Below are 17,373 nucleotides of genomic sequence, written 5' to 3' on the forward strand. Positions count from 1 at the left end.
GTTTTTATTTGTCAACGGTGACGTTTTTGAAAGCGTTTTTATTGTGATTAGCATTTTTATTGTGTTCAGCATATACATTGTGGCTAGCAATTAATTTTGTAAAACAATTTTATTAAATAACTACTAAATTTTATAATATCAATAAGAAATTGTCAGATGTAAAGTAAAGGCGCTGCCCAAAAATCCCAATAATAATCGGTTTCAATGCAAACGCAGCTTTGCATTTAAATTCGGAAGGAGGTTTACTGCAAATTTTCTCAAACAAGTTAATTTGCTCATATTGAAAATGTATGAGAAATCTCGTTGCAAATCTCGTCGCAAATCTTGATTTGCTCCAAGTGGAAACATAGTATTAACGAAAATCGTTTAGTTAAGAAGCGATAACAGAAAAGTTAACGAATTTGGTAATCAGTAGCCACTTTTAACCATAATCGACATCGTAAAAATCAGCTGTTTTCTCTAACGAATAGAAATTCGTTACCTAACGATGGTTATTTAGTATTTATTTTAACGATATATATAAAGCTAATTAATTGCAATGGCTTTAGAGTATTTTGCTCTTGTTTTTTCTTAAAACACTTCGGATATATGAGTGTACCAATCATTTAATAAGCGTGGTAGCCATGGCGAAACAATTAAAGGTGGTCTCATTTGTACAACAACCCCAAATCATATGGTGCAATCCGCCATCTTGTCATCAAGCTGATCGTCGTTTTGCCACTACACGCAAACAAATTTATGTGCGTGTGTGTATACGTGTGCGTGCATGAGCGGAGAATATGCGAGAAAGAAGATAACAACAAAGAGAATGCAAACAAATTGCTGTCATCTTAATACCGTCAAACCTGGCCTGCTGTTCGCGTGACATAACCTTTTATTTGGGTATGTGATGTTTTTAAATTATTTATTGTTTTGTCGATTCCTCTTTGTGTTTTTCGTTTGGAGTTTCCATAGACAAAAAACAGATAGCGATTTCTGTTTACGAGGAATTAGAGAATAACACAATCGTTAGTGCAAACTATATATTTGTCGACATATACAATATAACTAAACGATGTTACAGAATTGCGGTACAGAGATTGTTTTTCTAACCCTGCTGTTTCTAAGCACAATCGTAGTCTTGTCTTGAATGTCGATATTTTAACAACGATAGTCTTTTAATCGATTATTGAAATAATATAATCGATTAGATCCCTAGAAGAAGAAGACAGTTATTAGAGTTTGCGTTTGCAAATTTTTAGGGCGAAATTGTTCCAGCCAAATTGAGTCTTTTGGACTGACTTTAATTATATTTTAATACTCATCGCACAAATATGGAACCCTATAATCAGCCCGTTGTTATTGACAATGTAAGTCTATTTACAAATCCTTACAGTAATCTTGAAAAAGTTTTCCACACATATGAAGGTGCGGTATAAACGCAGTGACATCACCTGCCTCCTTGCTGCCCCGCTGGTCGTCTCTTTAGCCGTTTAAAAATCTGTTGGTAGTTGATTGGCTTATAAAAAGTCATCCTAATAAGTCTTAACAGCAACAACAACTATTGTTATGATGATGACTAAACCCTTAGGTGGCGAAACAAAAATTTTCAACAGTTAATATAATTTCTTTAAATGTGTTTATTGGAAATGCTCAATATATGCCACATATCAAATATTGTCCTTTTAGCGTTTGTACTTGATGCACGAGGTGTAGTCATAAAAACCACTCAGCTTAATGCCATCGTTCAAGTGCAACTGGCGTCCGTAATCGACGGGGTAGAGGACTGGCTGTGCTTCACGGACCCATTGCGTTGGTAAAAGTAATAATTCGCTGCATTTATCTCTTGCGCGTCGACCGCACTTACCGTTATACTGCTGGAAGACGGGGGGCCGATGTAGTTTATTGTAAGGGTCTCTATAATAATCACGAAAATTTTGGCAATCCATATAGAATGAATCGATTTCTTCAACACGGCCGTAGTCTACTACAGACAAACCAATGCGCGGCACAAATCCTTTTAGAGATTGACGTTGGTTCCGAGAACTTCTGGAGACCAGGAGCATATCAACTTCAGGCGTGGAAATAAATTTCATATTTTATCTAAACTTCTTCGACAATTTTTGAAAAATAAGCAAAATAAAATATTTTGATAACTACATTCAATTAAAATTGTATAAATTTTTTTTTATAATTTTTTAGGGCTCTGGCATGATCAAAGCTGGCTTTGCTGGAGAGCACATTCCCAAGTGCCGTTTTCCAAATTAGTAAGTACAATGACGTTGGCTTTAATCGTAGATTAACTCATTTTCACGCATTATTTTAGTGTGGGTCGCCCAAAACATGTTCGTGTGATGGCGGGTGCATTAGAAGGGGATCTATTTGTCGGTCCAAAGGCAGAAGAACATCGCGGCCTTTTGAGTATACGGTATCCCATGGAACATGGCATTGTCACGGACTGGAACGACATGGAACATATATGGGGATACATTTATAGTAAGGTAAGTTGGAATATGTAATTTACTAAAAAAAAATCGCCCAGATCAATTTTTCCTTGGAAATATTTAACCCAGCCATCTTGTTAATGGCATTCATCATACAATGATGCAATGACTTGAAAGTCCACTGACTATTAAGATAACTGCATTTTCTAGACATTTTTCAATTACAGTACAGTATCTCGCTGAGTTTAAAAATAAAGATAGTCTGTGTCGAAATTTGGCCAAGAACATTCCATTAAGGAGCAGGGGCAATCTTCTGACATATCAATAAGTGCTGTCCGATTCAAGTTAAGCTCAATGTTAAGGGACCTCCTTTTAATAGCCGAGTCCGAACTGCGTGCCTATTTGCGACACCTCTATAGAGACCCGGCACGGGATAACTGTGAGCACCACACAAGCTGGAACATTGAGTTCCGATCTGTGTGGTGTTCATTGCTGTCACGAGAAGGTTAGCTGCAGCTAACGGGTGCGTCCACAGTTTGCGGATACTGGAATACTCCATACGGACAAGCTGTAACTGCTGTCGCGGACATTCAGCGGTATCGAGTGGAGATTCTTTGTGAGAGGTCGGGTGGCACCGGCGCTTGCACAAATACTGAGGGCCTATGATGCTCGATATGACAAGGCGAGTAATTGGCGTCTTTAAATAACCAATGGCCTCCCTGTTCCCGCGGCGATCGGCCCTTTGGACCGGAACGAGCTTGCTCACCAACAGGAGCTTGACGAGGATCGCCACCTCCAGATGCAAATGTGGTTAAAACAACAACAACAACTTCTATAGGGGAGAAGTTTTTGCATGGAGCAATACTTAACAAATGTCGCCAGCCTTAGGAAGGGATAACCTTTTGTTTTTGTGAAGTTCTCACGAGTATTTTTTCAGCGTCATAGGCGGGCATGCAAACTTCTGCGCTATGGTGGCCTCCTTTGAAGTATAAAGTTAGGTTATAGTGGCAGTCTGCAGTCAGATTCGAATTGTGATAACCACCTATTGCCGACATCTGTGATAGGTTAAACGTCTACCTCAACGAACATGCCGCTTATTTTGCTGCAAGAGATTTGAAGATATCTGTCACCAAATCTTCAACCACATTGTTCACTATAAATACGCGTGAGATGAATAAGTTGCCTTTTATATTTTGGGATTGGACAACCCTTGTGTTGCAATCTGTCAACAACTATCGGAAAGCTTGACATTTTTGGGGCATACAACAACTATCGGAAAGCTTGACATTTTTGGGGCTATACGTATACGTATAGAACGTTTTGACATACGAACGCTTTTTGTTTACAGTAACTTAAAAGATTCATCTCGCCCCAAAAAATGGAATTAAATCCCCAACATTTTTGTGCGATTATTTTTTACAACTTTCGACGTGGATTAACTCAACAAAATTGCATTGATGAACTTAATTAAATTTTTGGCGATGAAGCTCCATCAAGGGCCAGTTTTTATCGATGGTATGGCGAATTCAACCGAGGTCGTAGTTTACTCCAAAACGAATTTCGTGAAGGTCGTCTAAAATCAGTTGTTGTTCCAAATACCATTGATGCTGTGCGACAACTGATATTGCAAGATCGTCATGTGACCTATCGTGAGATTGAGACAACCTTAGGCATTAGTGGGACCAGCATACATTCAACATTGCATGAATATTTGACCGTCAAAAAAATTTGTTCGCGTTGGATCCCACATAATTTGTCAAGCGTTCAAAAAAAGGCTCGTGTCGATTGGTCGAAAGAAATGCTCCAAAAATACGATCGCGGTGCTTCGAAATACTTCTATTAAAACGTGGATCTACGCATATGAGCTCGAAAGTAAACAGCCGTCGACTGTATGGATGTTTCAAGATAAGCCAAATCCATCAAAAGTTGCCAGCGCACGAAGCACTATCAAGCCAATGATCCCCTGTTTTTTCGGAAAATCTGAACATGTCGCAATTGTACCACTAGGAAAACGCAAAACATTCACAACCATTTGTTTGCCAGTTGTTTTCCAATAAATCAGGAAAACCAACCGCGAAAGACGGATCACTTTTCACTACGACAATGCGAGCTCTCACACATCGATTTGATGAGTCATCTGCCGTATAGTCCTGACTTGGCACCGAATGACTTATTTTTATTCCCATACGTAAAAAACAAAATGATAGGTCAACGTTTTTCGACACCTGCAGAAGCGGTGATGCGTTCAGAATGCAAAGTGGCATCAGAGTGGCAAAAGTGCTTCGACAATTGCTTCAAACGCATGCAAAAGTGTATAGATCTTAATGGGAAATAGTTTGAAAAGCAATAAAGCGATTTTCGATGATTAATGTTATGAGCTGAATGTGAAAGACGATGTAGATACGATTCCGACCATCAAGTGTCCCAAAATACCTGATTTCACATTTGAAGGCTCTTACACATTCTTCCCACTTGCCACTCCAATTTGCGATAAAGCCAAAAGTAGATACAAGGTCCTAAAGTCACTTGGGGTGCTGTGGTAAGTTATGCAGCGCCAGTGTGATGTCAGCTATGAATAATATTCGGATCTGTCATAATGCCGCTCTTCGAACTGCGACGGGCTGTCACCTTAGATCATACGTGAACCACCTACATCAGAATACAAAGATCCTACTGTCCAACCAATACCACCTAGGGTGTTACCGCAGGGACCATCCAAACCATCTTCTTGTGGATAGGTAGGTGTCAACCGCCCAGAAGCCTTAAGGTATATCTACATCATCTAGAGCGACATGGTCAGCGCTACAAGAGATAACCTCTTGACCAAGCGGCATATCAAGCGGGTCTTAACAACATTAATGCAGAAACGGTAGCAGATGCGGTTAATAGATACCAAGTAAACGTGATCGTTGGAGAACCACCGGCTCCCAATGCACCTGAATAAATTGACTTCCCCCGGCAAACCATAGTAGTTCTGGTTCAATTACAATTCGGCAGATGCAGCTTCCTCAACTCCTACAGAGCAAGGATTGATGCCAACGTGCAGAATATCTGACGTGGGACCACACGACACCTGTTTAACTGCCCAATCACAACCACTCGACTCAAACCCAGATCCTACTAAACACACCCCACCTTAGTCGGAACCAAGAAGACGCATCGCACTTTTTATAGAAGTCTGTCTCATCGCATGTCCATCGCGACGTCAAGGACCTGACGATACAAAAACCAATCAAGAAACCTATCAGCAGTCCGAAGACAGTAAAAGCGAAGTCCTGTTTCGCGAAATACTGGGCCTACGTCAGTCTTTATCACACAGCACCAGCCCACGCCTCATTCGCGCGGTCATTGTATACAGTACGTTTGTGAATCACTTTTACTTGTCAGAATGCTAATGACTCAGAAAACTTTGAGACATCATTGTAAAAGCGTGTAAACGAGGTCATAAGTGTCATCGGGAAGAATCTGTTGTTGTATCGGTATCGGTATGGTACTTCTTTCATTCTACTACAACAGAGATCTCCGTCATTGTTTCATTTTCACTGTCTTATCGGAAGACATGCTTACAGACTGAAGGTTGCAGGTAACGACTTCTACGGAAGTTGTGAGAACGTCGAGGAAGAAGATACTATCGAAAATCTGTTGTGTGTGTTCCGCACTGGCACTCAAGAAGCACTTCGTTTTTTTTTTTTGAGAAATTTTATTAATAAGCGTATATGAACATCCACAAGCAATTCGGCTTTTTAAAGTGAACTGGAGTGTTCAACGATAGGAACTTGGAGGGATCTTCCTTCTCCTGTTGCTGTGAATGGACGAAAACCTCCTGACACGGTATGACTATGAGCACCACACAGGTTGGAACTCTTAGCTGTGAGATACCGGGTGCGTCAACAGGTTGCGGATTGTGGAATGCTCCATATACGGAGTAGCTGCAACTGCAGTTGCGGACAATCAGCGGTATCGAGTGGAGTGTCTCAGTGAGAGCCCGGCCTGCACCAGTTCTTGCTTAAATACTGAGTGCATATGTTACTCGATATGACAATAATCAATAGTCATAATGTTCCCGCGGTGATCGGTCCTATGGACTGGAGCAAGCATTCTATCAAGAATAATTTTTTATTTGTAGAATTTTAGAATTCTTTCAATATTCTGACACACAAAATGAGATGATCATGAAACGTATTTGGCGACAAAGCAAGAGGTTGGTTTGGAAATGTATGGAGAGGTGCAAAAGCAAATAAATTACGTGCAGAAAAAGTTCTCTGGCCAACAGCAATATCAGCAATAACATCTTTTGATCATTAGAAGCTTCCAAAAGAATATGGGATATGGCTAACTTGTTGAAAGTGTTGTAAAAGTAATAGCAATACGATGACTTCTAAATAGAATTCAAAGTCCAGTATCGATTGCAAACGACTATCATATATTTATCTTCTTCCAAACTATACTGTCACCGAGACCACCAAGTGATGAATAAAATTTCCGCAATCTTGTTTGTTGTTGTCGTTATTGCCTAAGCCTTTGCGCAATTTTTTATGATTTTTTGCCAAATTAGGGTGCAAGTCGGCCAGAATAGATTGTTGCTATTTAATATATGTACATACATACATACGTTAAAAAAAACGTTAAAAATAATAGACAAAAAAGGAGAATGACCCAACTAAAAATTTTCGTTTTGCCTTTTTATGTAGGTATCCATAATTTTATCAAACACAAATGTTCAATAGGATTCAATGGGTGTTGTTTTCTTTTTATACCCTACACCACTACTGTGGTTCAGGGTATTATAACTTGGTGAATTTGTTTGTAGCACCCAAAAGGAAGAGAGAGAGACCCATTGCCAAGTATACCGATCGACTCAGAATCACTTTCTGATTCGATTTAGCTATGTCCGTCTGTCTGTCTGTCCGACCAAACTTCGCAAAACTTCGTACGACGCTTACCTCAACGACTCTCACAGTATCTGAGAAGTTTGCTCGAAATCGGTTCAGATTTAGATATAGCTCCCATATATATGTTCGCCGATTTTCAGTAATATTGCATAAAATGGTCTTTTGTTAACCGATTCTCTCGAAATTTCTTTTGAGTCTCGACATTACTGGAGAATTTAATGGAAATCGGTTCAGATTTTGATATAGCTCTCATTCATATTTATATCGCCCGATTTTAACTTTTAGAGTCACAGCGGGTGTATTTATTGACCCATTTTGCCAAAAATTTTGCAAAACGTTTTGACTGCCACAGTATCTGAGAAGTTTGCTCTAAATCGGTGAAGATTGAGGTATAACTCCCATATATATGTTAGTCCGATTTTGAGGAATATTGCAAGAAAGTGCTCATTTTATAACCAATTCTCTCGAAATTTTGTAGGAAGGGTTTTCTTATGACTCCAGATATTACTGATGAAATCATAGAAATCGGCCCAGATTTAGATATAGCTGCCATATATGCATATCGCTAGATTTTCACCCCAAGAGCCACTGCAAGCGCATTGTTTGACCAACCTTGCCAAAATTTTGCATTACCCTTTCCTCGACGACTACTACATTATATGATTTTGGGTAATTTGCAATAATGTTGCAATTTTTCAACCGTAGTTATTACAGATTGAACATAACGCCTGAAAACATCCGTTGAGGTCCATCAAAATTGGTTCAGAATTGGATATAGCTCCCACATTGTACGGCAGTCGGGCGGTGCCGGTGATGTAAATAGCTCGGTGCGGTGATGCAAATAGCTCTACATCGTGTCCAATTAGCGGCATTTGGGTGTGGGGCTGACCCCCTTATCACTTTCGACCGAACTTTTATATAAAATACCTTCTTCTAACACCTTTCATTTGATACACATATTGCCCAAAGCAGTAAACATATTCCATTGGCGTGTTTTTTTGGGGATGGGCGACCAAATTTGTATATCAGATTGGTATTATAGACGAACTTACCGTTCATTTCATGAATCACGCGTGAGTCACGTGATTCGTGAGTGTGATCCAAATCCAATTACGTGATCGTGCGTGGCCGTGATTGAATTAAAATTCGTCGTGCGTGAGCGAGTGAAATCGTACTTACGACATTAATCACGACTTTCCAGAAAATCACGACTCACGAGACTCACGACTTAAGTTTAAACCATTAAGGAAAGGCAAAAATTGGGCGGAAGCGACCATATTATTACCCTGCTCTCTACCTACTACTATTAAGCAATTCCAAGAGCATATACGATTTTTTAAAGATAGCAATAAAATGGTGGCTGCTGCAGCCGCTATAGGTCATTTCGGATGAATGTTATATATGGGAGCTATATCTAAAACTAGACAGATTTCAATGAGATTTTACGCCCAAATTGAGATGCCAAATCAAACACCTTATACACAATTTTGTAAAGATCGAAACAAAATTGTGGCTACAGCAGCCATAATAGGGCACATCGAATAAAAGATATGTATGGGAGCTATGTTTAAATTTGAACCGATTTCTTCCAAAATAGCGCTCGTCCTTGGGCCAAAACAACGACATGCGCAAAGTTTGATGATAGGTTAGGTTAGATTTAAGTGGCATCAGACTCACTTAGACATCTTCGTGCATTGGGATACCACAGGAACAGCAGAAGGAGGATGCCTTCTAGTTCTTACCATTGAACCATCCAGATCGCTTTAAAAACCCAATAACTTGCGAATGTTCACATCCGCTAAATCAGACAGGTTCTTAAAAAAACTGAGAACCTAAAGTGGAACTCCCCCTACTGCGGGACACACAAACAGAAGGTGTTCTATGGTCTTTTCTTCTTCGATGTCCTCACAGCTTCTGCAAAAGTCGTTGCTGGCAACCTTCAGTCTCTCAGCATGTTTTCCGATTAGACAGTAACCTGTCATGACGGACACAATGACTGTAGCAGTAGAGCTCTTGAAGTCTAGGCCACTTAGTTTTGGAATGCTCACAGCTACCTCTTTGTGACCATCTATCATTCGTTGTTCTTCGGTTCTGGTTTTGAAAATTTAGCTTACATGTCGCTAGAAGCATACCCACAGATTCCAGATTCCATATTGATGATAATCGGGCATTAAATGTGACCTGCACCTTGATTACAAGAATATATGGAAAAACAGACGGACAAATGGACAGACGGACATAACTAAACTAAATAAACTTAAATCAGGATGTAAGTCTAAGCCGATCGGTATACTTAACAATAGGTCCAACTAGACTCCTTCTTAGGAAAAAAGTTATAATTCGCTTCATGGAAAAATATTTGTTTAACCGTGATTCGTGAGTGTCGTGATTTTCTCGTGAGCGTGAGTTGAAAATCACCCACGCACACATTTCTAATCCACATCGTCTTCATCGGTGTACATGTTAATTTTGGGGTGTTTTTTTTTTGGCGGTGGGGAGTCTCCCGATCTCTTGGGGCGATGTTTTTATATTCACATTCTACTCTTGATTACCTTTCATTTGACACCCATCGCGTTACATGCCAGTTTGGGGGGTTTTGTGGGTGGCGCGCACTACCAGATTATCCGATGCCAAAGTTATATACCAATCTCGTGTTTCTGGAAACCATAAGTGTGCACATTAAATTAACATTTTATACCGCTGGGCCATTTCTTTTCGACAATTCTAAACTAAACGACGCTTTTATTTTAGGAACAATTATCAACATGTACCGATGAACATCCAGTATTGTTAACGGAAGCTCCCTTGAATCCACGCAGAAATCGCGAAAAGGCAGCTGAATTCTTTTTTGAAGGTATTAATGCGCCTGCTTTGTTTGTATCAATGCAAGCTGTTCTGAGTCTGTAAGTATTTTTAAGACATATCCACATTCTTTGAAGTCGCTGTTTGTTTTGTTTATTGTTTTTATATGTTTTTGTGGTGTTTTGTTTTTTGTCTTATCCCTAGTTATGCAACTGGTCGAGTTACAGGTGTTGTTCTAGACTCCGGCGATGGTGTCACACATGCCGTTCCTATTTACGAGGGATTTGCCATGCCTCATAGCATTATGCGAGTAGATATAGCTGGCCGGGATGTGTCGCGTTATCTAAAGACTCTAATTCGTAAGGAGGGATTTAACTTCCGCTCTACAGCAGAATTCGAAATTGTTCGTTCTATTAAGGAGAAAGTTTGCTACTTGGCAACAAATCCTCAAAAAGAAGAATCTGTTGAAACTGAGAAATTCTCCTATACACTACCAGATGGCAAAACATTGGAGGTAGATTTGATTTTTCAAATTTACTGCATTTATAAGCAACATATATTGTGTTTGCAAAATTTTCAGATCGGCCAAGCTCGCTTTAGAGCTCCTGAAGTATTATTCAGACCTGACTTGTTGGGCGAAGAGTGTGAAGGCATTCACGACGTTCTTATGTATGCCATTGAAAAATCCGACATGGATCTCAGAAAAATGTTGTACCAAAATATTGTTCTATCCGGTGGTTCTACACTATTCAAAGGATTTGGTGACCGCCTACTGTCTGAACTAAGAAAGCATTCGGCTAAGGATCTTAAAATTAGAGTAAGTTCCCAATTGTATTTGTTTTTGTGAACTAGTTAATATTCATCTCTTCCACGTCTCCTAAAGATTGCTGCACCCCAAGAGCGCCTTTATTCTACGTGGATGGGAGGCTCCATTTTGGCATCACTGGATACCTTCAAGAAAATGTGGATCTCAAAGAGAGAGTACGAGGAGGAAGGTCAGCGTGCTGTGCATAAAAAGACTTTTTAGAGCAATTCTACTCAACATTATTTATTGTAAAATGCTTGTATTTTTAATTTCTCACACATATATTTGTAATTTATTTGCGTGTATAAGACAGACTTAAGCGTAAAATTACTTACCAAATTAATTTCAGAAGTCATTAAAAAGTTATACAACTATAAAAAAATGATGCAAAATTATGTTGCTAATAAAGAACTTTAAATATACTCATTAAGTATTACACATCAATATAGCCAGCGAAGTTCATATTTGAAATTGGTGATATTTTAATTGTTTGATTGGGTGAAATTTATTCTACTTTATACCATACTAGCTGAACCGGGCCCACTCCGCCGCGCCTTCTTTCACTTCATATAGAACAAAGTTATCCTTGAAATAATTATTTTCGACAATTAAAAATCTTTTAGTGAAATACCATGCTTCGAAAATAGTATACGTATATCGCTTGACTAACAGTATAACAATATAAATGCCTTTATCTGAATACCATATCCATCATACCAGATCTTTATTGGTCTGTGAATTCGCTCGGCTGTTTTAGGGTCATCTAAGTTAGGATGTTAAATGTACTCCATTCTTAAAGACTTTATTCTCATATGGATTTTGGCAGTAGGAGCCCATATTGTCATGGTTGGAAAATATGTTTGTCCAAATTAAGGGCTGATTTCAGGGGTGGTCCCTCAGACACATGGTCCTGACAAAATTATCAGGATCGTGCTCTTCTCGAAAATAAACCCCCTAATGCCATTGGTTTCAGGGGAGTTTATAGGATGAGGCGTCCCCAAAACACTCGGCCCCAAAATTGGTTTTCAAATTCGTTTTATAATCTCAAATACCTTTCATTTGAGCCACATATTGGCATGGTTGGTAATTTTTTACCCTTTTGGGGTAGGACCCATTTTCGTATTCTACTTCCAAATACCTTTATTTGAGCCCCATATTGCTATGGTCAGTAAATAATTCCTGTTTGTGGGGTGTTTTGGAAAAGGGGTAGAACCCCAGAAAATTGGCTCCGAAAGTGTGTATCAATTTCGTGCTATACTTCCCAAAACCTTTCATTTGAGCCCCACATTGACATGGTCGGTAAATATGGCCGATTTAGTGGTATTTTGGGGAGTGGGGTGTTCCCCCAAACACTTAGCCCTCAAAGTATATCAACATCGTCCATATTGCCATTGGCTTCGAAATTGGATATCAAATTCGTTTTCTAATCTAAAATCCATTTCATTTAAACCTCTTATTGCAAAAGTCAGCAAATATGTCCGGTGTGGGGTATGGGCCCTAAAAATAAATCAATATCGAGCTCCACTGTCTTAAAGACCCAAAATTGTCTTGGTGAGCATATACGTACTATTGGGATGTTGTTATGGTGGTGAGACGTCCCCTAGACAGTTGCTCCCGAATGTTAATATCAGATTCGTGACGTACTCCCAAATAGCGTTCTTTTGGACCCCATGTTTCCATAGTCGGCAAACATGACCGGTTTGGGGGGTGTTTTGGGCGATGGGACGGCCACTCAGTGACTTGGCTTAGAATATACAATATATATCAGATTCGTGATCTACTCGAAAATACATCTCATTTGAGCCCCATATTGCAGTGGTCAGCAAATACTTCCTATTTGGGTTGTGTTATGGGGGTGGGGTGGCCCTATTGACACTTTTTCCAGAATATTGATATCAGATTCATACTTTACTGCCAAAGACTTTTTATTTGAGTCACATATTGCTATGGCCGTAAATATGTCCTACTTGGAGGATGTTTATGGAGAGGGGCGGCCCCTGTTACGGGGGTGCTTTGGATATCAGATTTGTATTCTACTCGCAAATACCTTTCATTTGAGTCTCATATTGCCATGGTCGGTAAGTATGACCGATTTAGGGGATTGGGGCGGTCCCCCAAACACCTAGACCCACATTTGGGTATCGGATTCGTATTCTACTCGCAAATACCTTCCATCTGAGTCCCCTATTGTGGTGATTGGGCTATAAATATATTTCGTAGGTTTTGTGCCTCCACCTAGCTACTCCATCCGAAATTTGGTTACCAAAATTTTGGTTTTAGGATACTTCAACAGAGCACAGAAAATTTCGATTTAATCACACCACCAATCTCCGAGATGTGACGTTTCTGAAAATCGGTTCAGCCGTTTCTGAGTCCATAAGGAATACACGAACAAACAAATAAACACAAATTGATTTTTATATATAAGAAGATTTAGATGTTTTTGAAGTTTTTTTGAAAATTTGTGGCTTAAATCAAATTTTTTCTGTCTGAAAACAGTGTTTGCTGTTTTAGCAACAAATTACTACTGTCCCATTTTCAGCAGGATTTGTGATGTTGCAGCAAACTTGTTTGCTGGTTTTACTAACAAATTTCTCTGAGTGTATCGTTAAGTGGTGTCCGATTCAAGTTTTCACACAATGATAAGGGACCTTCTGTCAGCAGACCGAAATAATTGCTAAAACAACAGCTTTATGCTTGCTAAAACAGCAGTCTTGTCTGCTTTCCTATTTTCATTTCATTTTATTCAGATACTGCAACTTGTGTGAATAGATATGGTACACTAATCACAAGAGAACACATGCTACTCGCCTATGCCGGCGACAGGCTGCAGCCTTTGAAAAAATCGAAAGAGATTCAGTGAAAATGGGTCTGGCTATAAATGGAGATAAGACGAAATGGATGGTTTCAACTCCCAAAACGCCTTGTACAACCGAGCAGATAAAAATAAAAAAATGGAGAAAGTTGGGAACCACCACTTTGAGATAGTCAGTAACTTTATCTACCTCGGCACCGCCGTAATCGAAACGAATGGCACCAGTTTTGACATAAAGTGAAGAATAATACTGGCAAACAGATGCTACTTTGAACTAAGTAAGCAGTTTAGAAACAAGGCCAACTCTGGACAGACGAAGATTACACCATACAAGACACTGATATTACCCGTTGTTACATGGTTCTGAGGCATGTGTACTTGTAAAAGCAGATGAGGCAGTGCTTGGAGTATTTGAGAGAAAGATTCTTCGTAAAATATATGAACCAGTATCCGTTAATGGAGAATATAGGCGACGTATGAACCACGAGCTGTATGAGGACGATACCATAGTTACACGACTCAAAATACAATCGCTGCGTTGGCTAGGTCATGTTGTCAGAATGGATCAAGAAGCTCCAGCTTAAAAGTCTTTTGAAGGCAAACAACACGGTGGTACACGCAAACCGGGAAGACCAAAAGCCCGATGGAAAGATCAAGTGGTGGGATACAACTCGAAACTTAGTGTCAGAGATTTTAGCATGAGCGCAGAAGTTCGAGGCGCTTGGAACGCTATTCTACGTTCGGCTAGTGGAACAAATGTTCTCTCATAGACAATTAAAGTAAATTAATGAAACTTGAAGCCACGCAGTGCCTAATTTAAACAAATTACAATCAACTACTCCTTATGTTTAGTATACAAAATTTATTTTGATAATGAGTTAAAGACTAAGATCACAAAAATTAACTACTCATTATTTTTTTCATTTCATCATTTTTATACCCTCCACCATAGGATGTGGTATACTAATTTCGTCATTCTGTTTAAAACTACTCGAAATATTCGTCTGAGATCCCATAAAGTATACATATTCTTGATCGTCGCGACATTTTATGTCGATCTAGCCATGTCCGTCCGTCTGTCTGTCGAAAGCACGCTAACTTCCGAAGGAGTAAAGCTAGCCGCTTGAAATTTTGCACAAATACTTCTTATTAGTGTAGGTCGGTTGGTATTGTAAATGGGCCATATCGGTCCATGTTTTGATATAGCTGTCATATAAACCGATCTATGGTCTTGACTTCTTGAGCCTCTAGAGCGCGCAATTCTTATCCGATTGGAATGAAATTTTGCACGACGTGTTTTGTTATAATATCCAACAATTGTGCCAAGTAAGTTCAAATCGTTCCATAACCTGATATAGCTGCCATATAAACCGATCTTGGGTCTTGACTTCTTGAGCCTCTAGAGTGCGCAATTCTTATCCGATTGGAATGAAATTTTGCACGACGTGTTTTGATATGATGTCCAACTTTGCTAAGTATGGTTCAAATCGGTCAATAACCTGATATAGCTGCCATATAAACCGATCTTGGGTCTTGACTTCTTGAGCCTTTAGAAGGCGCTATTCTTATCCGATTTGAATGAATGTTTGCACGTAGTATTTTGTTATGATATCCAACAACTGTGCCAAGCATGGTTCAAATCGGTTCATAACCTGATATAGCTGCCATATAAACCGATCTTGGATCTTGACTTCTTGAGCCTCTAGAGGGCGCAATTCTTATCTGATTGGAATGAAATTTTGCACGGCGTGTTCCGCTATGACTTCCAACAACTTTGCTAAGTTAGGTCAATAATAATGGTCAATAACCTGATAAAGCTGCCATAAAAACCGATCTTGAATCTTGACTTCTTGAGCCACTTGAGAGCGCAATTCTTATCCGATTTGAATGAGATTTTGCACGAAGTATTTTGTTATGATATCCAACCACTGTGCCAAGTATGGTTTCCTCTCATGACTATCAACATACGTGTTTATTATGGTCTGAATCGGTCTATAGCCTGATACAGCTCGATCTCTCTATTTTACTTCTTGAGCCCCAAAGGTCACAATTCTTATTCGAATTAGCTGACATTTTATACAGGTCTCCAAAATACAAATTAATTGTGGTCTGAACCGGATTGTGATATCGCTCTAATAGCAGAGCAAATCTTTCCTTTTATCGTTTTTATACCCTCCATAATAGGATGGGGATATACAAGTTTTTATACACTCCACCATAGGGGTATACTAATTTCGTCATTCTATTTTTAACTTCTCGAAATATTCGTATAAGACCCCACAAAGTATATATATTCTTGATCGTCATGACATTTTAAGACGTCTCTCCGTCCGTCCGTCTGTCTGTCGAAAGCACGCTTACTTTCGAAGGAGTAAAGCTAGCCGCTTGAAGTTTTGCCCAAATACTTCTTATTTGTGTAGGTCGGTTGAGCTCTATCGGTCCATGTTTTTATATAGCTGCCATATAAACCGATCTTGTATCTTGACTTCTTAAGCCACTAGAGGGCACAATTCTTATCCGATTTGGCAGAAATTTTGCATGAGGTATTTCATTATGACTTCCAACAACTGTGCTGAGTGTGATTGAAATCGGTTCATAACCTGATATAGCTGTCATATAAACCTATCTGGGGTCTTGACTTCTTGAGCGTCTAGAGGGCGCAATTCTTATCCGATTTGGCTGAAATTTTGCACAACGTGTTTCGATATGATTTCCAATAACTGTGTTTAGTATGCTTTAAATCGATCAATAACCTGATATAGCTGCCATATAAACATATCTGGGATCTTGACTTCTTGAGCCTCCAGAGGGCGTAATTATTATCCGATTTGGCTGAAAATTAGTGCAACGGCTTCTCGTATGACCTTCAACATACTTGTCACATATGGTCCGAATCGGTCTATATCCTGATACAGCTCCCATATAAACCGATCTCTCTATTTTACTTCTTAAGCCCTTAAGCGGCGCAATTCTTACTCGAATTGGCTGAAATTTTACACAATGACTTCTACTATGGTCTCTAACATTAAACTAAATTATGGTCTGACTCGGACTATAACTTTATATAGCTCCAATATTAAATCAATTATTTTCTTTTATCCTTTGTTTACCTAAAAGGAAATATCAGGAAAAGAACTCGACAAATGAGATCTATGGTGGTGGGTATATAAAATTCGGCTCGTCCGAACTTAGCACTTGTTTTGAGTAACAAATTTCGTTGAGTGTATATAAACTTTTATATAAAACTAATTTCTTAGAAAATAAAAAATATGTACATCTTCATTCGATATTCCAAGGTTTCGCTAGTTTTATCATGGATAAATCATAAAAAGCAACAAACACATTGGTTTTTATTATTGTACCGAAGATGCTTTGTATTCCAAAATTAATTACTCGATTACTCATCTCATTCGATATTGCAAATCGTACTCTGGAAGCATGAGTTTTTCTGAGATACAAATGTTGATCTCTGAAAAACTCTGAACCCATCCCATCGCCATTCATATTTATAACAAAAAAAAAAATGCAAAAAAATCATTTCAAACTCAATAGATGGCTCAGACACCAACTAGACTGCACTTGAGGAGATAGATGACTATACTCTGTTCACTGTGAGAGGTAGAGATACAGTGGTGA

The 17,373-nt window shown here is 39.1% G+C and overlaps 2 protein-coding genes across 2 annotated transcripts; one reads left to right on the forward strand and one right to left on the reverse strand.

Moving 5' to 3' along the window:
- The first annotated feature begins 1,206 nt into the window (after positions 1 to 1,206).
- LOC106086870 (actin-related protein 1) lies at positions 1,207 to 11,344 on the forward strand. The gene is made up of 7 exons (XM_013251695.2): positions 1,207 to 1,349; positions 2,182 to 2,246; positions 2,306 to 2,480; positions 10,067 to 10,218; positions 10,322 to 10,631; positions 10,698 to 10,934; positions 11,001 to 11,344. The coding sequence occupies exons 1-7, from the start codon at positions 1,314 to 1,316 to the stop codon at positions 11,142 to 11,144; spliced, it is 1,119 nt and encodes a 372-aa protein (XP_013107149.1). The 5' UTR covers positions 1,207 to 1,313; the 3' UTR covers positions 11,145 to 11,344.
- Positions 1,602 to 2,434, reverse strand: LOC106086871 (uncharacterized). The gene has a single exon (XM_013251696.2). The coding sequence runs from the start codon at positions 2,073 to 2,075 to the stop codon at positions 1,665 to 1,667; it is 411 nt and encodes a 136-aa protein (XP_013107150.1). The 5' UTR covers positions 2,076 to 2,434; the 3' UTR covers positions 1,602 to 1,664.
- Positions 11,345 to 17,373: the final 6,029 nt, after the last annotated feature.

Source organism: Stomoxys calcitrans, chromosome 2 (genome assembly GCF_963082655.1).
Source record: "Stomoxys calcitrans chromosome 2, idStoCalc2.1, whole genome shotgun sequence".
NCBI classification, from domain to species: Eukaryota; Metazoa; Arthropoda; class Insecta; order Diptera; family Muscidae; genus Stomoxys; species Stomoxys calcitrans.

Coding starts and splice junctions, on each gene's coding strand:
- LOC106086870 (XM_013251695.2), top strand. CDS start 1,314: ATGGAACCCTATAATCAGCCCGTTGTTATTGACAAT. Junction 10,632..10,697: donor CAGATGGCAAAACATTGGAG/GTAGATTTGATT, acceptor CAAAATTTTCAG/ATCGGCCAAGCTCGCTTTAG. Junction 10,935..11,000: donor CTAAGGATCTTAAAATTAGA/GTAAGTTCCCAA, acceptor CGTCTCCTAAAG/ATTGCTGCACCCCAAGAGCG.
- LOC106086871 (XM_013251696.2), bottom strand. CDS start 2,075: ATGAAATTTATTTCCACGCCTGAAGTTGATATGCTCCTGGTCTCCAGA.